A 22,500-nucleotide genomic window follows, 5' to 3' on the forward strand; every position below is an offset into this window, starting at 1 on the left:
CTCCACTTCAGCCCTCACAGTGCTGATGCTCATTGTGCTGCTCCTTCTTGATCATCAGTCAGTCTTTGGAGGGAAACGAGGAACGGAGGCCTGTTGATGGAGGAGAAGGGGCGGGGGTTGAGTTGAGCTGCAGTCTGAGCCAACCACACACACACACACTCTCTCATAAACACATACAGCATTGAAACTAACTAGAAACAGACGTTTAATGATGCAGTCGGTGAGAGGTTGTTGATGGTTTGGGTGAAAGGCTGTTGATGCCTGAACTCTGCAGCCGATCTAATTACACCGCTTTCTTTCGGGCCTCTGAATCACCGGGAAGAATTGGCTGGGAACAGTTTTATGGCTCAGCCTGAACCGCTGTGTTAGCTTCACATTGGCAGAGCCAGGGCTGTGTACAAACACCAGAGTTTGTTTTTGTTTTGTTATGTTTGTATGTTTTTTGTTGTTTACTTTGTTTGTTTGTTTGTTTGTTTGTTTGTTTGTTTGTTTGTCTATGTCTGCCCCCACACAGAACTGACAGCTAGAGGACCCATGAGGGTTTGTGATTAGCTGAATTTGAATTAGCATAATGCTTTGGATTAGCAATTCAAACTTTTCAACGTCATAAAAGCTCCAAAAGGCACACACACACACACACACACACACACACACACACGCACACACACACACATGTGTTGTGCAGGTGTGGTGTTTTTCTGTGAAGCCGGTCGCATGCTCAGGGCTTTAGATGTAAGCTGCCGGGAGACGCAGGACATAAGGGGCGGAGCACACACCCTCACTGGAGATTTGTGGTTCACTTCTGAGAAGTGCGTCTGTGTGTGTGTGTCACGTCACCTGGTCACGTTTGGCCATTTGAGAAACACACATCTTTGCTCTGAGATTTTTGTCTGTATCGGTGTGGTGTGTGTGTGTGTTTTGTTAATGAGAAATACCTGTCATTTTTATATATTTGTGTGCCTGTGTTTTTTTTTATATATATTTTTTTTCTGTGTGTAGAGATGTGCAGACAGACACAAAGAGACGAAGGGTGAGAGAGAGAGAGAGGGAGTGAGGGAGAGAGAGGGAGTGAGGGAAAGAGAGAGAGAGAGGGAGTGAGGGAGAGAGAGGGAGTGAGGGAGAGAGTTAGATGGGCGGAGAGGCGCGAGGAAGCTGTGTGAGATTTTTCTTTTTCTGTTTGGTGTGTTAAGCCCAGCTGTGAGTCTCTGTGACGCACGCAGGGTCGCGCATGTGCGTATGCGTACCGGTGTGTGTGTGTGTGTGTGTGTGTGTGTGTGTGTGTGTGTGTGTGAGAGAGAGGGAAAGAGAGAGGAAGAGCGAATGAATGAATGAGGGGAGGGAGGGAGGGAGGAAGAGGACTGCGGTACAGAGACCCGCCCCGCGGATGAATGGTGGTTATGAATGGAGCAGTCTGCTCCTCCCCCCACCCCACCCCACCCCACCCCACCGGTCCTGTCCCACCTCTGAGAGGCTGCAGTGCGGGAGGGAGGGAGGGATGGAGAGAGAGAGAGGGAGGGAGGCATGGAGAGAGAGGGAGGGAGGCATGGAGAGAGAGAGAGGGAGGGAGGGATGGAGAGAGGCAGATGGGAGAACAGAGGCTCACACGTGAGCTGTTGTTCGGGACAGGCGCTGACAGACCAGCCCAGACGAACGCATGCCTCTCTCTCTCTCTCTCTCTCTCTCTCTTTCTATCTCTATCTCTCACTGTCTCAATTCTGTCTCTTTCTCTCCATCTTTCTTTTTTTTTTCTCTTCCTCTCCACCGGATTCTCTCTTCATATATTCATTCCCTTTCTTCCCCCCACTGTGTACTTGGCTCTTTTCACTTGTAAGCCTTCTTCTCTCTCTTTCTCTCTGTCTTGCTCTTTTTATTCCCTCCTTCTCTCTCTTTCTCTCTGTCTTGCTCTTTTTATTCCCTCCTTCTCTCTCTGTTGTCGACCTTTCTCTCCATCTCCAGCTGGTTGCTAGTCTCCCTGTCTGATGCCTGATGCTCGACTCAGTCTCGCCCCAATTCACTTGTCAATCATACTCATCTTCCTTTCTCTCTCTCTCTCTCTCTCTCTCTCTCTCTCTCTCTCTCTCTCTCTGCCCCCTCATATATCCATCTATATCCTATCAAGCTTTTTTTTTTATCCTTATCCTTTCCCTTGTCTGTTGGCCTCCTTACCTTTCTGTTCCCCCATCAACATGCACACACACGCACAGGCACACACTCCCCCTCCCCTCTCTCAAATTCATTCATAAAATCCGTGTTCTGTGTGTGTATGTGTTGGAGGAGGGGTGCAGCAGTTATGAAAGACACTCCCCGATCATCATCAGCAAGAACACTGGTGCAATGAAAAACAAGAGATGCAGAGAGAAAGAGATTGATGAGAGAGAGAAAGAGAGAGAGAGAGAATGATGGAGGGACAGGGATGGATGAAGATGGAGAGGGGGGGGGGAGAGAGCGTGGGTAGCAGCAGCAGTCGGGTCATGTGGCCCAAATCCGGCTCCCTCTCCTCCACAAATAGAGAGAGAGAGAGAGAGAGTGATGGAGAGAGAGAGGTGAAAAGTGAGTGATGGAGAAATAGAGAGAGGGAGGGTGCGGATGGGTGCAGCCTGGATGCCGGGGGCGGCGGTGGCGCTAGCAGCATCAGCAGCAGTCGGGTGGCCCTAATCCAAGCCGCTCTGGTCCAGAAATAGCGTCTCATGCATGGATTAATGCCCCTGCAGCCCAAAATATTCCCCCTCCCCACCCCTCCCACGGCCCAGCCCAGCACTGCCATTCATCACTGTCTCCATCAGGCCCCACACACACACACACACACACACACACACACACACACTCGGGCGCACTTGCACTACACCACACGGTCTTACAGTCTGTGGGATATGCCTACGTGTGACCGGGTAAATTACCTCTGTGTGTGTGTGTGTGTGTGTGTGTGTGTGTGTGTGTGTGTGTGTGTGTGTGTGTGTGTGTGTGTTGTTCAGGCAGCTGGTTGTTCAGCCTTATCCTGGCTGTCTTGTTAAATCATGATTTATATGGTTTTGTCTTAATGCCCCTCTCTCGCTGTCTCTCTCTTCCTCTTCCTCTCACACGCACACACAACTCTCTCTCTCTCTCTCTCTCTCTCTCTCTCTCTCTCTCTCTCTCTCTCTCTCTCTCTCTCTCTCTCTCTCTGTCCCTGTAAATGTGAATGAAATTGTGGGCTACTCGGTCCTTGACCCAGCGGATGTGTCCAGTAGACCAGGAATTTTTCTTTTTTTGTTGTCTTTTTTTGAATTACTTGCTGCCGTGTCAGAATCTGCTGTGTGCTGGCAATAAAGGGGGGACAGGAGTTCTCTCTCTATCTCCCTCTATGTCGGTCTCTCTCTATCTCGGTCTCTCTCTGTCTGTCTATCTGTCTATCTATCTATCTCTTTATCTCTTTTACTCTGCCCCCTCCTTCTCTCTTTCTTTCTTTCTTTCTGTTTCTCTTTCTCTCCTCTCTTCCCTCTTCACATCCCCAACCCACCCCCGGCTTGTGTGACTCAGACTCCCACTGCTGAGCCAGTCTGTCTGTCCGGCCGTCTGTCCGTTTGCTCCCCTGTCCCTTCATTACCTTGCAACAGCAGCCCTGCTACTCCAGGCTTGGATAGAAACGTCAAAGCCCTCGTCACGTCTGTCACATCCTGTTCCCCCGCCCTCTGCCCGTCTCATTCCCACACACACACACACTCTCACACACCTCTGATCCGACCCTCATCAGCTGGATTAATTAAATCGCATGTGTGGGGCTGTTGTGGCTCCCTGTCCTATCAGACACCTGGCTGGCTGGCTCTCTGGCTCGCTGGCTGGCTCACGCTCTGCCCTCTCCCCCGGCACATGGCTCATCTCTGGGGAGCAGGAGTGGCTGTGGGTCCCTCTAGCTTCCAGTGCACCACCTCCTCCCCTCTACTATCTCTTGTCTTTTCCTTCTTTCCTTTTTTCCCTGGTCTCTCTTCTTCTCTTCTCTATCCTGTCTTCTTCCTCTCCCTTGCTTTTACCTCATTTTCTCTTGCTTCCCTCTCTCCTCTCCTCCTCCTCCTTTCCTCCTATCTCCCTCTTGTTTCCCTCTCTCCTCTCATCCTCCTCCCTTCCTCTCCTATCTCCCTCTCACTTTTCTCTCTCCTCTCCTCCCCTCTTCTTTTGTCTTCTCCTGTCTCTCTTCTCTTCCTTCCATTCTTCTCTCTCTTTCTCTCTTTCTCTGCCCCCATCTCCTCTGTTCTGTCACGTCACAGCCCACGTCACACACACACACACACACAGCTGTAACGGGTGTTCTTCACGAGGCCTGGACACTTCCTGTCTCCCCATGCGACTGATTCCGTGGTGAATAATTTACCGCGGTGTAGCACGGCGGCCGCGCCACTGCCACTGGGGGGTTCGTGCCAGTCGGTCGGTCACTGCCAGTGGGGGGGTTAGTGCCAGTCGGTCAGTCACTGCCAGTTGCCTGCCGCCCGTGCTGGCGGAGGCTGGGTTACATTATCCATCCCGCGCTTCCTTCCTGCCGGCTAATTAGCGGTCCAGACAGAAGTGCTCCAGGCCAAATTACCCACCGGGGCCTGGACCTGTCCAGGCCTGCAGACTGGAGCTTAGGCTGGGACAGCTGGGTTAACCTTGAGCAGCTGGACACTCTCTCTCTTGCGCGCACACACACACACACACACACACACACACACACACACACACAGTCTCTCACACACATGCACACATACACACACAAACACACTCACTACTCACACTCACATATAGACAGAATCAGGATCCCTCACGTACACACACACACACTCACACACTGCGGCTTTCAGACTTTCTCAAGCTTTCTTTCAAACACACACACACACAGAGAGAGAGGGAGAGAGACTGTCCTACACAGGCAGGCATATGCAGGCTCTCACACACACACGAACACTCAAACTCAAACACACACAGTCTCCCACTTCCCTGATCCACGGGGTTCCCCCCATCCCAGACTCACTGCAGTAGTGGCGATAGCGATGGCAGTAGTAGCTGCCAGAAGCGTGCGGCGTGGTCATCCATCCTAACGGCGGCGGTTTAATGCGTGTGCGAGGTGGCCCGACAGTGTTTGGGGACCGCAGGGGCAGGACCCTCTGAGCCTCCCTCATTGTGATTTGGCAGGAGCCAGTGCGGCTCATACACACACATACACACCACACACACACACACACACACACACACACACACACACACACACACACACACACACACACACACACACACACACCACACACCACACACACCACACACCACACACACACACACACACCACACACCACACACCACACACACCACACACACACACACACACACGCACACACACACACACACACACACACCATACACACACGCCTGTCCCCCAGGGGAGTAATGCACGGCTCCACTTAGCCACCCAAGACAAAGGGACTCCGATGGATGAGTGCAGAAGACACACGCCATCTGTGTGTGTGTGTGTGTCTGTGTGGCAGGCTTGTGCAAAATTCCAGAATTGAATTGAAACTGGCTCTTAAATTCCAATTAAATTCTTGAATTTCACTTGCATTTCAATTGAGGTAACAAACAGGAAGCAGAATTGCAATTCGAATTGTGCACAACTCTGCTGTGTGGTGGATGTTTGTGCGTGCGTGTGCGTGCGTGCGTGTGTGTGCGTGCGTGCATGTGTGTGTGTGTGTGTCTGACACCTGGCCACTGGAGATAGGCCTGTGCTGTGCTTTTGGTAGGCCTTTGTTGTTGACTCAGACAGTGTTTCTTGTCCAGGACTTCCTCTGCAGTTTGAGTTTGAGTGGCTTAGTTCTTTTCAGACACAATACATTTTTGAGTGCCTGTGGTGTGTTACTGGTACAGTTACTTTATAAAACTAAGATCTACAAACACAACATTAAACACGCAGTCATTCAGCTGAGCTGAGTGCCGAGCCTGTAGGTTGTGGTGATGGATCTGTATAAATCAGATCTTACAGTCCTCATGTGAACTATGCAACAGTGTTGGACTGTTCACTCTAGTCGCGCCCCTTACATCTCTTCTGATCAGAGGTCAAAGGTCGTGTTAACCATCTTGACTGGCTGGCTGACTATGTAATTAAACGATGGCCAATAGTAGATTATGACAGAATTTTTACGACCACGGCCGCCAAAATGACGGATGGCGACGGTCTAATGCAACCGCTGCTTCCGATTGAAACAAGCCATTGAATCCATTTCATAGAAATTAGATGGCACATTTCGCTTGAGGAGGTCTTTCATAAATTACATGTCCCCAATTACATTTCCCCCTACAATTCGCCATATAAAATTGATCCTGGCTGTTACACACACTTAGGCCTTGAGGTGTATGTTCAAGGCTTCAAAGAGTCGAGATGTGTTTGCAATGACCCCTGTGAAAGCCCCTTATTGACTGACCAACTCTCTTTTATGGTTTGTTTTACATTAATTTCAGTCCACAAATTATTTTCATTTATTTTATTTTGCCTTACTCTGTCATCTCCTTAATTGTACTTGCCTTTGATAATCTATGCTCTTTTATGTTGGAAATTGGTGTTCTGACTGTAATGCTGTTTTAGCAGTGCAAGTAAAGCATAAACGCATTGCCTCACAACATGAATTGTAGGCTGATGGTGAAATCCTGAGAAACAAACCAGTAGGCTTCATTATGTCAAGTAAACAAAAACAGAGAAGTAAACAAACCTTTCTGTTTGTTTGTTTTTTTATTTGTTTTGTTCAGCCCCGTCTTCTGCCCCTGCTATTGCACCCCCTGAAAAACCTGCCCCTCCTTCAGCTCAGGAGCCCCCCGCGAAGAAGCCGATTCGACGGAAGCTGGCCGTATCGCCCCCGGAGACGGCCCAGCAGCCGGTCGCCACCATGGCGACGCTGTGTCCCCCCGACGTGCAGGAGGTCTGTCGCCAGGAGGGGATGTTCCCGCTGCAGTACACGCCAGAGGTGGGTCAACGGCCCGCCCGGGGCGACGCCCCCAACACCTCCAGCGCCGCCAACGCCACCGTGACCTACGACCCCGACACCACGTTCGACATTGGCGTCAGCGAGGACGCAAAGCCGGCCGACAGCACGGTGATCCTCTCTGAGGTATCACCCACTCAAACACAGGCCCTGAAGCCAAACAATTTTAACGAGCCCCTGAAAAGGTAAGGGAGGAGTTGAGGGGTTTTGGGGATATTGTTTCATTAGAAGCTACTTATCTTTGCTAAATCGGCTAATGCTTACGTTTTTAATGCCGTTGAACATGTGCCATACCGCTAACACCATTCTTGCTTGTATATTCTAGTGTTCCGTCTTATGTGTGTCACTTGCTAACATTGCTATGGTTTGTTAGATTTATTGCTAATGCTAGCATTGCTAGTATTACCTGTATAAGGCTGTGTTTCTATGTCGCTAATATTGCTAATGTTTTGTCCTCAGACTTGAGATTCCCTCTCTGCTGGATATCCGCCGCATGAAACCGTCCTACATGGCCATGACCTCAGCAGCACAGGGCAAACGCAAACTCTACGGGTCAGTTGGCTACCTGTGTGTTCCAGTGTTAGCATATTTCCTGTTAGCATTGCATTTCCATTCTGATGATTGGGGTGTTGTGTTGTAAAATGTCATAAAATGACAGTGGTTAGGAAAGGAAAGTAGCTTTGTTTGTTATTTCTCTCTAAAAATAAACTTAGAATCACTGGAGATTTTATATAGAATTTTCTCTGTACTTACTTTTGTGTGTGTGTGTGTGTGTGTGTGTGTGTGTGTGTGTGTGTGTGTGTGTGTGTGTGTGTGTGTTGCAGCAGCAAAGAGATGGGTGTAGACGGCACTCACGGTATGGCGGCTCCCAAACGCATCAAGCATGACCCCAGCATGAACCCCAAACCTTTGCGTGTGCGGCGGGGAGGAGGTGAGTGTCTGTTTGTCTATCGGTGTGTGTTACCGCCCGTCTGTCTCTCTATCTGTGTCTAGGTGTGTGTTAGGGTTTGGAACCGAAATATTAGAATTGATAAGGAAATATAATGAAAACCGATATTAGAAAAATCTATTCAAACATTATTCAGAAATGTTTGAATTATTTTTTATTTGGTTCTGACTATCAATTCACAAACATAATAGCCCCTTTATTGTTGCAAACAAGGACAAATAAAGATGAAAAAAAAAAGTTTGTCACCTATTTTGAGACTTCAAAAAACACAAGGCCTAGCAGTTATTTTAATTAGCTGCTGTTGATTGATCTCTACGTATTATTAAGGCCTTAGTATTTTAATGCATATGTCTGTGGATCAATACTTGTAAATAATTATTAGAGCATAGACTACTTCTGGAATGATAGTTAAAGATATAATCATATTTTATCTTAAAAAAATTTTCCCTACATTTTGGAATTGAAATGAGGAATCGTTATACGGATCAGACTCAGTAATTAGAATCAGAAGTGATCAAATGTGTACGATATGCAACTTTTGTGTGTGTGGGTGTACGCCTGCCTGTTTGTTTCTGTGTGTGTGTTTCTGTGATGGTGACAGACACACAGTGCGAGTGATGTTCTTGTCCAACTAAGAAACGAAACTTTATTCCTTTGCACTACTTTTTCTCTCTCTCTCTTTCTGCCGTGTTGAGTGTTAACTGAGTCACTGTGCTGTGTGATCAGGCTTTGTTTGGTTGGTGTGCGTTTTGAGTGTGTGTTCTCTCCACGGGCAGTCTTACCACGAGCTCCTCGCTCCGCCACCACGTATAGCTGGAGTATAGTTGGCTCCAGGCTGCATGTGGTGAGCTCTCTCAGTGGGAGTAGTCGAGTCACACTTCGCTAGGGAGGCTGAGAACGTGCTGCTGGCGCTAGCACAGCCCCACGGATCAGAAGGTGGCGTTAACTGCCACTCAGTGCCGTTGTCATGACGAAGGCGAGCGGGCCCTGGCAATGACGAGGCCACCCGCGAGGGTCGTGCGGCAACTGTGTCATAGGGCAACTTGCGGGAGGCTTTCGCAGGTATGAGCCGGCGTGACGAGCGCGATGTCATGGTAACGGCGACTACAACAACAATGTTGTTTTAAGTAACTTGTTTAGTCCTGAGTGAGTGAGTGAGTGAGTAGGTGAGTGAGTAGGTGAGTGAGTTGGTGAGTGAGTGAGTGCGTGCTAAGATGTGGCTGACAATATGATACCTCACCCAGGCAGACTGCTATGGATCTGCACAATGGCAGTAGGAGTCTTGATCGCTGTAGTGTAAACTGTATAAACTTGATAACTGTAAACTTGATCGCTGTAGTGTAAACGGTATAAACTTGATAACTGTAAACTTGATCGCTGTAGTGTAAACGGTATAAACTTGATAACTGTAAACTTGATCGCTGTAGTGTAAACTGTATAAACTTGATAACTGTAAACTTGATCGCTGTAGTGTAAACGGTATAAACTTGATAACTGTAAACTTGATCGCCGTAGTGTAAAGTCATTAATAGTCCAGCAAACAAGCCCTGGGGGGAGGAAGGGGGCTCTCAGAGCGCAGGATCTTTTCTCTAAATACATAATTGTTATTTTTATTCATGTATTCAGTTATTCCTTTATGTATTATTGATCAGCCGGTGCACCAGCCGTATGCCAAGGTTTTAATTAAACCTCAGTATATACTGACATGGGCCGAACGATCCGATGCAGGTATCAGATGCTGACGGGTGAGCTGAGGTCGGCCATTACAGATACATGAGTCAGGAAATACCGTTGGTGCCATCCGTTTGGATGCGGACGTTATATGCTTTTAATCTATGCAAACTTCATGACTAAAAGATTGAAGTTCATGAAAGGTTCATGACTGAATGTGTGGTCGAAAATGATATCTAGTATACACAATGCCAGTTGTGTCTTTCCTTTGTGTGCGTGTGTAAGTGTACGTGTGTACGTCCGCTTTCTGGTTGTCTTTTTTTAAGCCGAGGCCTCTAAATTAATCATCGTCACTAATGAAGTCTGGCCTCTTTCTCCTGGCATTGCGCGGTGATGTGATTGTGGCCCGAAGCCGACTCTTTCATTTTTATTTTTTATTTAACTAGCTTGTATCGCTTCCACTCATTAAGTCTTGTGTAAGTGTCTGCCTGTCTTTCTGTCTCTCATCCCCCCCCTCTCTCTCTCCTTTGTTCTCCTCTGTCTCTTTTCTCTTTCTCCCCTTCTCTTTTTCCCTTTCTTCCTTTTTTTTTTTCTCTCTGCCGAGCCAACATACAAGTCCTTTCTCCGTTACGGTTCCTCTCCAGGCCCCCTCAAGTACCCCGTCGTGTCCCCGAAACTCACGGTGCGCCCCGCTGTCCACTCTGGCTCTGGCTGGCCCTGAGCACCGGCCTGCTCTGTCAGAGATGTGGAGCCATTTACAAGCTGGGCACTCATCTGTGTGATGTCACATTAAACCTCCCCGAACAAGAGGGGGTTTGTACGAGACAGAGAGGACAGCTGAGCAGTTATCCTGTAAAGCACGAGTTCTCTCTCTCTCTCTCTCCCCCTCCCCCTCCTTGTTGAGACATAAGGTCACGTGAGAGTAGGACACCAGTGAATGTAGGGTCGTAGAATATTTTAAAGGTCGTTAAAATGGCTCATTATCCAGGCTGCTGATTCACGCGAGGCTGCATTCCTGGAGCACGCTGAGCGGAGCTGCGCTCCTTCCCACTGGTTTCGTGTGGTCATGCTGCTGTAGTGGACGGCTTTATCTCTCCTTTCGTTTGGAGTGTGTCTGTCTCTGTCTTTGGCCCTGTCACAGTGGGCCATTGTAACTTTCCTCTCCTGGGGCTGATATTTCTGCTCATAAATAAGTCATAATAATAATAATGTGTAATAATAATAATAATGATGATTCATAACAATAATAATAAGTCATAATAATAGTCCTGGTGTTTGTTGTCCCGCCCGCCTTGCAGTGTCGTCGGAGAACGAGGTGCGACGGCAGGTGGTCCGCAGCATCTCCGAGGGCAACCTCCATATGATGGCCGGCGCCAAGTCCAAGACCAAGCCCAGCCTCAGGAGCCAGCTCTTCCGCCGTGTCACCAAGCACCTCTGAGCCCCGCCGGATGCTCCCTCTTGCTAACACACACACACACACACACACACACATGCGTTTGTGTCCCTGGGGGGTATGACAAGTATGTAATCACTCTGGTAACTCTTGAGTACGTAGTAAACCTTTTAAAATTAGAGCCTTTTTAAAAAAAGCAGTCATCTTGATAGCATAACAAACACAGCAAACCACAGGCCAAGTTTAGCTTTAGACTAAGTTTTAGTCTTTTCCCTAAACGGCGTATTAGGAATATTCCCTCAGGTCACACACGCTGCATCAGAACCGCACTGCACCCTATGACCCGCACCCTCGACACTCCACTGACACCTGGTGCCCTATGAGGAATGACCAGATGGGCGGGGGAATACAAAATAAGAGTTTTGTTGTGATTCAATTCTTTGAAGGATCCTCACTGAAAGCTAGATGTCATTAAGTCCTATGGATTTCATGATTATCCATCTGGAGCTAATGGGGGTATGAGGGATGTTTTAATAGTATATTTTGTTTTATTTTGTTTTGTTTTTGTCATTAATGCAGATAAGGTTGATAGTCATTTAACATTGTTGATTTTAGTGTACTGTATAAAGGAACAAATTGTGGAAATAGCTTTTGCAGCTTTTACATCTATTCTAATAAATAGTTCCTGTCTCTCTTTCAAAGAAAATATGAATCTGACCTTTCTTATTGTGTGTGTCTGTCTGTCTGTATTTGTTTCTTTGTTGTGGCGTGTACATGTCTCATCTCTCCTGCCCTTGCGTTGGATCGAACTCTAAATGTGAACGATTAAAATGTACTTCTGTTTTAAAAAAGCAATTGTCTTTACAGCTCTGAGCTTTCTTCTTTTTCTGCCTGTTTTGCACAATGCAATGTGATTTCCATTCACTGACTCAGTAAAAAAAAAAACTATAAAAAAAAAACATAACTGAAATAAAAAGGTGCAATAAACAACTGAATCTGAAAGGGCTGCATTTTGAAGACGTCAGGCAGGGACAGGGAGTGTAGCTAAAACTCGTGCTAATGGTCATTTCCCCGTCAGCGTGTCATCCGCTGACTCCAGCTGGAAATCGCCCTCCCTGATGCTGATGCAGAGGCTTCTTCTCTGGCAGCAGAAGCGATGAGGAAGCATGGCGTATAACGTGGCCGATCGCCAGGATGGAGGAAGGCTCCGCTGTGACGGGATGGAAATGGGAGAGCACTGGTGGCCTCAGGCACTTTGTGTTAACAGTAGTGGTGCCATTGTTATGCCATTCCATGATGAGATGATGATTAGGTGATTGATGGTTGGTGATGGTAAAGATATGGTGATGTTTGCTTAGTGACGAGAGATGGCTCAGGTAGACATCGGGGGCCTGTACTACGAAGGCAGCTTAACCTACCCAGATGTAACCCAGGGTTACTTTGTTAAACCGGGGTTGACAAAACCTGGTTATCTTTAGTGGTGTTAATCGGTACTACGACGCTGATTATGAAGTTGATTTGTTGAGCCGGGGTTAACCTCATTGAAGTTTGTGCGCGTTCACATAAAAGGGGCGGGTTGCAGCGCAAATCACCACTTTCAGTGATGACGCGTTCATCTTATTTTACGGATGGGGAATGCACAATTATTATGACAAGTTATGAGGAATTAAAACCCACTCTACGACAAAAATCAAATACGTCGGCAGTGAACAAAGCAAACTGGCAAGGCTGTTGGCAACGTATTGCAGATCCTAAATGCCTAAAAGTAAAGTTTTATTTCCACATGATCTTCACATACGGAGGATTAATAGCTTGCGGAATGTATTTAATGATTTGAAATAATTAAATTACTTATTTTGAGTTCATAGAAATGCCTACAGATGCAACACAATTTAGAAGTGGGCATATATATTACAGTAATAAGGATAATTGAATGTTTAAGTAGCCCCATTGACTGATTTAGTGTATGCCTAATCCTGTGAACATTTCAGATGCAACACCATTGCCAAACGCACATGGCAGCAGGTGAAAATGAAACACAAACACATTATTCAGAATAGTGGTTTATATAGTCATAGCTTGCATTAATATTTCTTAATTATGAAAACATGTAGGCCTATGATTATAGCCTTCACTTGGCCTCTGTTTTACAGCTAACAAGAAAAAGGTGTCTTTGAACACTACTGTAAGGCACCAGAGTGTTTTACAGTAGCAGAGGAGTTGGCCATCGCAAATAATAGTGGAAGGCCGATTATGGAGGGGGTTGAGGGAGGCATTCGGTCGGATTCTGGTGCTGTGGAAATGTGTAGCCTTTATGTGCAGGGTAGCCTACAGTAATATGACATTCAATTCAACAAGTTTGTTAAAATGGTGATTTTTATTTATTAGGCCTACTGTAGGCTATGTGCGATTTATTTTAGGCTATTCTTGCTCAGATGTTCAGCATAGCCTTCTGTAGGCCTATGTCCGATTTATTTTAGGACATACAGTATTCTTGCATCACCGATTGAATACATGAATGTCCACGTACGGGCATTGCTATGAGACGTCTTCCTAGATCATCTGACAAAGATAACGAATTCCCTCGGCTGACAATCTATATCTTCATAGAGAATATCGTCCGGGTAGGCTATACATATTTTCTGGCGGTCTCTAAAACCCCTCGCCCTGCGAAGAGAGTCCCTCACGATTTGCGCTCCAATGTCGTATGGATCATCCAGGTACGCCGACATGTCTCGGGAGAAATTGTTAGTGGAGGGGTGGTACTTATAAAGGGTGTGGTTAACGGAAACCTCGGGTTAACCAAGAACATAACCTGGTCGGAGCAGGTTTGAGATGCAGCGTAAATTGCCATGGCAGCATACCTCGGTTAAAACCTATCCACCTTTCGTAGTACGGGTTAATCGGGAAGTTACGCCACACCTGATCAAGTTACTCTCGAAGTTACCCAGATAAGCCAGAAACCCCGCTTCGTAGTACAGGCCCCAGAACGCTCGCGCAGGTATAGCCTCCTTTTGTGAGCGCAGATAGGCCTAGATGCGTCTGAAATGTCAGCTGGAATGTGAGCACGGCGAGGAGAGGTGCCTAGAGATGTCACAGGTGGGCTAGTTGAAACTTTTAACTTCTGTTAGCAAAAGACGTTGAGATTAGTGTAGCAACGTAGCATTGGCGGTTTTGTTTTAATGTTGTTAAAGTTAGCGATATGAGACAGAAATACAACGAGTTAATTTGATGAATAGGTTACGTGCTGGACTTGGTCTAGATCGGCAAAAGGTGAAGCAAATACACAGACCTTATCAGAGCAAAGGCTAATGTGAATAACCTAAAGAGTTAAATGTCTCCTAAACTGGGCTGTGCAAAACGTTTAACTCTTTAATTATTCACATTTAACTCTTTAATTATTCACATTAGCCTTTGCTATACTGATCTTTGCTATACTGATCTTGCTCAGAGACAAAATCAGTGTTGATTGACATGTCTTTAAGAAACGTTCAGTGACCTGATCTGAAGTAACCTGTGCCTATAGGGTAGGCTACAGTTTAACATGTAGTGTGAACACTATTCACACAACACAACTTTATTGGTTGGTTAAACAAACTAACTAGCACAATGCCACAATATGTAAGTAACCTAGGCTGCAGGATAACACTTGTTATGAAACAGTGTGCCCTCCACAACACACCCACCCCCCTCTCCCCCAACATTTTAAATCATTTGCACCATATTGCTATGTAGCATAGTAATTTTATACACCATTTGAAAGCTTGGACACTTGGGAATCCATTTATGACAACCTTTTTCATGTACAATCTGTATAGTGCTTTACATTGTCAGATTAATCTTACTATGTCTCAATTAAATTGTATCAAATTGCCCTCCTCCCCCTCCGGTGCTTCCCTGCCTTCTAGCTGCAGTGTGTATCCTTATCAATAAGATAGATGCAGCAAATTGGGTATTGAAATAGTCACAGGAATCCATATTTTTATCCATTGTTTTATCCAATATTTGTTGTGCAGATGTATAATCCATCTTATCCACACCCATTGAACCAACAAAGAAAATGCAAAGACATTTCTGTAATTATTCCATAGAGTAGTCATTCCATCAGAACCTCTGACAAACAATCCAAATAGTCCAGAAACCACAGTAAGGCTTTTATTGTCAGTATGCATTTTGGGTAACCAAAAGTCCTATGGGGAGTTTCCATTGGGCATTTTACAAAACGCATGAGCATACCTTAGCAAATAATGGTCTAAATGACTCATTTTTCATTTTATTTTGATCTACTTTTGCACACGGCTTCACAAGACCTGGTCTAGACACAAAAATGCCCATTCCATAGGAAGTTAAAACATTTCAAATCGATTTTACAAATTAGTCTAGTCTACCCTATTTTATATAATGTTAGTCTGAAATAGTGTGTGTCTCAAGCAAGTTTCACCTGGTTTGGTTCAACAAATATTCAAACTTATCATCTTTATTCTAATACTATGCCTACTATGTCTTCCATGTCCAATAGGCCTAAAATCTTCAGAAATGTTTGAACTTCAGGCACAGAGAAAAAAGAAAGAAAGAAAACTCATGTAGATTGCTTAGGAGGAGAGGAGGGCCATGCTGAAGCATGCTGCCAAACAGTGCAACAGGCCCCTCACACTTAAGGAGAAATAGGAGAAGAAGACACTTTTTTTATATTCACTTATTTTTATCATACATATGATATTTTTGGCCACAAGAAATTTTTTTGTGATTTTATAGTTTGTTTTCTTTGTAAATCTCTGGTTTTGGGCCATACATTCATACTCTGTGGAAGCTATGCACTATTGTCACTTCGCATGCCCTTCTCACCTTTTTCACCCCTGACCAGTTTGCATGCCTGTAATATCTATGGTCGGACTGACTGGAGATGTGTCTGTTTCCTGTCAAAACGTCTGAGCTGATGGATAAAGTTTGTCCAACCCCTGCAGGCCTCCTAAATCTGACTATCTGCGCTGACAGCTGATTTACAGTCCCAGGCCAATCCCCCTCACTGGCTGACTACATCCGTCATAGTACTAAAGACATCTTGTCACTGGACCTTCCTCCTGCTCATACTTGAAATGCCTTGTGGCTTGAGGGCTGTGACGGGTCATTTACACTCCAGAGTGATCTTCAAAAATTAAAATGCAAAGTGCAAAAAAAAAAACAATTTGGGCCTCCTATGATGCCTGTAGAACATTCCTTTAGCGTTGTCTCTTAGCGCCCGTGGTCTCTGAAGAAGAGGGTCTTGGTGACCCTCTGTTCTTTGTTCCTCTAATGGACAGTTAATGCAGAAGGCCAGGAGTCGCAGCCTCTGGCTCACAGCCGTCCCTGTGTCGGCTTTGTGTGTGTGTGTGTGTGTGTATGAGAGAGAGAGACCCTGCTGTCAGCTCCAATGAGGCCACGTCACATCACGGCAACACCCCAGCGTTTGAACTCGAATAGCGTCGATTGGCGTTATTGCGAATCCATACACTCAGACTAAACAGTAACCTGATCCTCTTCAGCCCTGATCCTCGCTCTTATCTGCTGCGGCCTCATCCCCCTCCTATCCACTCACACACACACACACACACACAGAGAGCCTCTCTCTGGGTCTCCACTCACTTTAGCTGCCTTCACAATAGACTGATGTTCAACATGCAACCGGATAGCCCTCCCCCCTCCACACACACACACACACACACACACAGAGCCCTGCGCTGTCTGTCTGGTCTGGTCCAGTCGGGTCTCCTGGGTCCTCTTTGAGATGTGGTGGCTGCTCCCCGCCTGCTAGCGTCTTCCCTCAGGCCACTTAGGTTTCAGTCGCGCACAACTTCCAGTCCACACTGCAATCGCCACTCAATGTCACCTGTTTTTCTTTAAAAATTTTAACCAGGCAAGCAAGCAGGCAGTGCAGAACTCAGAGTAGGCTATATACAAATATAACTGTATAAGACGCCATCTGTCTTTTACTGTCTCTTTCTCTATCTCTCTGTCTCTCAGTCCCTCTTCTCCTCCCCTTTCTCTCTCACTCATTCACAAGAATCTTCACTGCCTTTTTTTTCCTTCCCTTTTCCTTCTCTTTTTTCCTCTCAAAAAAAGGCAGGTCTTCACTAAAGTTTATTAACTTCCGTTCAGCCAATGAGGCGATTGCTGCGTTTCAGACACAGGCCAATAAGACGGGCCGAGAGGTTGGAGGTGGATGTTGCTTAGCAACTGCAGGTAGAATCTGGGATCATGTTGACCTATTGTCTTATCCGTCTTCACCTTGGGTGAGATCACATGCTATGTTTTTTGCAGTAGAGAATGGGTCCTTTAAGGGGTTAAAAAAGCAGCCTTTGTGTAAACTGCGTCAAAAGGGGGGGTTGAAGTTGTTAAAACCGGTCATAATTAAATGCCTATCTGCCTCCTTATGTCTGTTTCCTGACTGCTGCCGAGGCTGCAACATCAACACTTGTAAATTTGTCAATAGCTCAACCCCTCCCCTCCTCCCAGTGCAGAGCAGCGGAGGCTGCCGTAGGCAGATCGATGAAAAACACCTTTCAGAGTGATTACGTTTCCCTGGGCCAGCCTCCCTGCCACTCTCTCTCTCACACACACACACACACTCTGCCACAGGCCTGTCCGTCTGATGACTTCCTCTCTCCCGAGCGCCAACGCTGAGAATGAGATAGTGCCTCTCCTAAACCTAACCCTCGCCAGGAGTCTCCTCAGAACCCTGTTGCACACACGCAAGAGCATCCTTCAAAACAAGACAGAACACACAATCCTGCCACAGGATGCTTGGACATTGTGGTTTTTTTTTCCAAGTGCCAATTGAGTTATTGAGTCAGATGTCTGAGAAATTACCCTTTAACTATCTGACCAACTGAAAAATAATCTAATCACACAGACAAACAATCTAACTTGGGAACTGATGATATACTGGTAGAAGAACAGAGATTGCTGTTTTTAACAAGCTTCTGAAATAAATAGCACATTTGATTCAATGGAAGCTCACTGTTGAGCACCCCTTGGAGAGGTAGGTTTAAGATTAATTGAGAAATATTCCGCAAGAGGAATGTTATGATGAATAACATGGATCCTGCTGACTAGAGAACAGCCTGCAAATATTCAGTAGAACATAATTTCACACTGATATTGAATAATAATGCTTTTATGCAGTTGTGTACACAGGACACTATTTTTAAAGATGTAATTTGATACAATATATATATATATATATATATATATATATTGATTGATTGATTTTGTTTCTTTGCAACAAAAATAGTTTCATTAAGATTCCGACAAATGCTTCCTCTGTTGCCAAGCGACACACAGCCTATTGCAAGTTAGCTCCGTTAGAAACAGTAGTACAAACAATAAAATCCATGGAATGCCGCTTGTCCTGTCAAATTCCTAAACGAAAATGAGCTGTCAAACCTTCTTTACCCTTCTTGTGGTAGACTTATATGTTGCTAAACTATTCAAAACCAGTCAGCTATATTTAGTAGCCTACTTGAAATGTAATTTCAGGTTAGGAGCAACATGTTATTACATTCTTGAAGAAGCTACTGTAGCAGGGAGCCTGAAGCTCCAACTTGTTAGACAGTTTCTCATTAGAAGACATTCAAAGATTTCAACACAGGGATGTAAACCCCCACACACACACAAACACAGTTGTGTTACTCCTTTGATAGGCATCATTCCCATCAATAGAAGATCCACAGATGTGTGTCTTTTGTTCTCTTGATGAGGGCCATATCGGACTCCTGCTGTGCCACACACACACACAGTCCCTGATGACTCTTGAAGGGTCTAAGATGATTAGGAAAACCAACTTGTGTGTGAGTGTGTGTCTGTGTGCGTGCATGCGTGGCTGCGTGTGTGTGTGCGTACGTGCATGCGCGCGCGTGTGTATATGTGTGTGTGTGCGTGCGTATGTGTGTGTGTGTGTGTGCATACATCTCCTGCGGCTGTGGTCATGCATAGTACATGCTGGTACGAGTCACTCTGCCCAACCTGCAGAAGGTCAGTTATTCACTGTTTGCTGATGTGGGGTTTCATCAGGTGTGTCTGGGAGAGCAAGATTGAATTGGACATTTTTGGACATAACCCCAATTACCACAATTCCTAGAAACCTCTGTGTGCGTGTGTGTGTGTGAAATAAAATAAATATCACAATCCTACAATTCCTAGAAGTCAATGTGTGTGTTCAATCAGTAGGTCAAGTGGTGAAGCAAGGTGCTGGGGACCTCTTTATGATCTTGGGATCGATTTCCAGGAAGTATCCAGTGTATGCATATACATGAGCACGAGCGTGATCTAAGTTTCATCAGGTGAGGAGGCCACTACTAAAGCAGATCTGGTTTTCAAAAAGCTCTTTATCAGCATGGCAAAGCTGCTGACACTGTTCCACCCGCCGCCTCAGTCAGCGCACGCAATCTCCCACACTGGATCAAGTCATCCACTTTAATAGCCCTCCACCTGATGCGCTCTCTCTCTTCCTTCTCTCTCTGTCTCTTCCTCTCTCTCTCCCTTCTCTCTCTCTCCTATCTCTCTCTCCCTTCTCTCTCTCCTATCTCTCTATCTCTCCCTTCTCTCTCTCTCTCTTCGCCTCTCTTTCTCTCTCCCTCCCTCTCTCTCCCTCCTGCATGTGAGAGGAGATTGCTCTCCCTATTGATCGTGGCCCAAGGTTATGGCCTGTACAGTGACAATCAGTCAGTCGGCATAATCAATACGCCGATCTGTTATCTATCCCACCGGCCATCCGTTTAAGTGCCGGATAACCACGGTGTTACCCTGACACACACACACACAAACACACACACACAACACACACTAGTTGTGCTGTCACTGCTCCTAACAGAACATGACTATGATGTGTGATAGTGCCATGAGGACAGAATACAGTCTTGTTTCTGACAGTTATTTGTCAATTTGAATTATAATTACAGTATTTAATTGATTTAACTATTTAGACTCACACAGCCAGCAATAGCAATTAAACTGTAGGCCTATACAGACTCACACAGTCAACAAGAAAATAAATTGTATGAAATATTTTTACACAAATATTGGGTATGATATTACACAATGTTTGAATATATCCAATTCAGTCTAGACTAGGGAATGGCCTGCATTCTGACACAGAATAATCATTTGTTCAATAATAATGTTCATTGATGTTTTCTTTTTTGGTTTTTGTTCGGATTTTGTTTGCATTTTGTTCAAAGCGACAATAAAGTTGAAAAGCCTACATTAAGCATAATAATTGTATAATAATAGTAATATAGCAATATTAACAACATATTATAAATCATAACAAATAAATCCGTTTTAATTTAGTTATGGTTTATGTTGTTCTCGTTGTTGTTGTGGTGGTGGTGGTGGTTGTTGTTGTGGTTTGTGCCATATGTTATGTGTATTGCATGCTGGCGCACCTGAGTAGGCAGTGTGTGATGCAATGAGGAGTTCCCATTGTTTTTGTTTGGACTATTAGGATCCCAAAGCGCTGGCAGGAGCCTCAGTGAAACATTCTGCATGGTTGGCTCTGAAAGACCTCATTGCATCAGCACATCACCTCTCTCAACCACTGACCTCATGACTATGGTCCCTCCCCAGCCTCCTCTAGTCAAATCTCAGCAGCCACGGAACACGGAATGTCCTCTCACACCATGGCCATTCCAAAAGTCTTTGATTGGTCCACTTTAACCCTCTCTGGCGATTCTTTGTCCTCTTTGGAATGTGAGAAGGTCAAACTCTTCCATCTGGCCTTTGATAGCGTCTCCCAATATAACAAGCCAATACGTTGTCTCAGTCAAATGTGTTTCATTAAATCTGTGATACTAGGTAGAAAATGATTAGTATGCTAGAAATACTCATTGTAGCATTTCTGATTCCTTTTCTGTTCCAGTATATACCCTGGTAGACTGTAGCTCTGTGGATTTCTCTTCCCTCTGTTGATTTGAAATGCGTGAAGGAGCTCATTGTGACTTAATGAGCGTTTATCGAAGAGTGTGTGTGTGTGTATGGATGAATATGAAATCTGAAGCTCTAATGTGATGTGAGGGCAAAGAAGCCAAGAGAGGCTGCGTAGTTGCCGCCACTCAATGACCCCACCCCCCCACCCAGACACACACACACACACCACTCCCCCTCGCTCCTTGCGATTCTGAATGGAAAATATTCAAATGGTGCGTATGGAAATCCCTGGATGAGCTCCGGATTTGAAATGTAAAACAGGGGGGCCCAGGGAGATCGGCTCTCATCTCTGCCCAGTACCCCAGTGCCCCCTCCCTCCCTCCCTCCCTCCATCCCTCCATCCATCCCTCTCTCTATCCCTCCATCCCTGAGCAGCCCTGTCCCTCTGGGCCAGTCTAACTGAGCAGTACACTCTCCACCCAGCCTCACCAGCCAGACAGAACACACTGGACTCAGAACTGGCTGGCGCCCTTACACCGTACATCTAGTGTGTGTTGTGAGTGTGTGTGTGTGTGTGTCGTCGTCGTATTGATGAGCATACATGAAGAGAGGATTCTGCCAGATTGACTGAAAACCTCAGCAAGGATTGCAGTTGCCCTTATGAACACAGCAGAACAAGGTAAGGAGCCTGCAACCCAAACCCGCTCACACCAACACACACACACACACACTCATTTGTCTCTGGGATGACCAGATCTGTCCACATGCTCCGGTGGAGTAGTTGCCTTGATTGATTGATTGATTGATTGATTGATTGATTGATTGATTGATTGATTAATTGATTGACTGACTGACTGAGCTGTCTCAGACTCAGCATTGGACTCTGGGCCACATCTGTGCCGAATGGGGGCCAGATCTGTCTCAAGGGCCAGCTACTCTACTCGCCCTGCCGCAGACGTCCTGTTGGCCTGGTGGTGGCGCTCTAACAGAAGGAGTGGCTCTGCTCTGCTCTGCTCTCCCTTCTGCAGTCTCTGCAGCACCGTGCACCCCGGGCCTCCTTTGCATAGCTCCGGCCGCGGTGTTCCCGTAAAGGACGAGCCGGGTCAAAACATGCGCTGTGGTCACTCAGGCGGCAGGCAAATGTATTCAAAGCGTCCAGGCTCCCAGCATCAGGCTTGCAGCTCAAGGCTCCTCTCTGCTCTCTCCACGCCCTCTCTGTGTGTGTGCGGTCAGTCTAAGACGCCCGTCTCAGGGAGACCCCGTGCTGCTCATGAATTAATCAGAGGCCAGAGAGACACAGCTGAGCCGAGTCCCGGGCACCTGGAGTCGGCCCTGATGTGGCCCTGGTCTGGCCTGGGTCTGGCTCGGAGTCGTTAGCTGCCCTGTGTGCTGCCTGATGCAAATAATGGCACTTCAGGGTTGTGTGTGTATATGTGTGTGTGTGGAGGGAAAAGGGCCTAATCAATAGTGGAAATGAGTCTGTGTCGTGGGAAGCACTCTGATTTTGACGTAGGCATTGCCAGGGCCAGCCTCTTCACTTCAGGACCAGCAGGAGGGAGAACTCCTCATCTTGACCCAGACACCTCTTTCTTTTCCTCCATATCCCTCCT

General features: G+C 46.2%; 1 protein-coding gene across 2 annotated transcripts in view; it reads left to right on the forward strand.

Annotated features, from left to right (window-relative positions):
* Window positions 1–11,804, forward strand: part of kif18a (kinesin family member 18A) — a 38,170-nt gene extending 26,366 nt beyond the window's left edge. Inside the window, exons 15-18 of one of the 2 annotated variants that reach the window (XM_076291909.1) lie at window positions 6,742–7,159; window positions 7,434–7,526; window positions 7,799–7,905; window positions 10,893–11,804. In XM_076291909.1, the coding sequence (XP_076148024.1) occupies window positions 6,742–7,159; window positions 7,434–7,526; window positions 7,799–7,905; window positions 10,893–11,032 (758 nt within the window). In that variant the 3' untranslated portion in view covers window positions 11,033–11,804. The remainder of the gene's footprint in view (window positions 1–6,741; window positions 7,160–7,433; window positions 7,527–7,798; window positions 7,906–10,892) is intronic. The other variant, XM_076291910.1, reaches the window with a different exon arrangement.
* The last annotated feature ends 10,696 nt before the right edge of the window (window positions 11,805–22,500 follow it).

Source organism: Alosa pseudoharengus, unplaced genomic scaffold (assembly GCF_046254945.1).
Source record: "Alosa pseudoharengus isolate Yale_2024_CS ecotype anadromous, Long Island Sound unplaced genomic scaffold, YU_APseudo_1.1 YU_APseudo_1.1_scf_19, whole genome shotgun sequence".
Classification (NCBI taxonomy): domain Eukaryota; kingdom Metazoa; phylum Chordata; class Actinopteri; order Clupeiformes; family Clupeidae; genus Alosa; species Alosa pseudoharengus.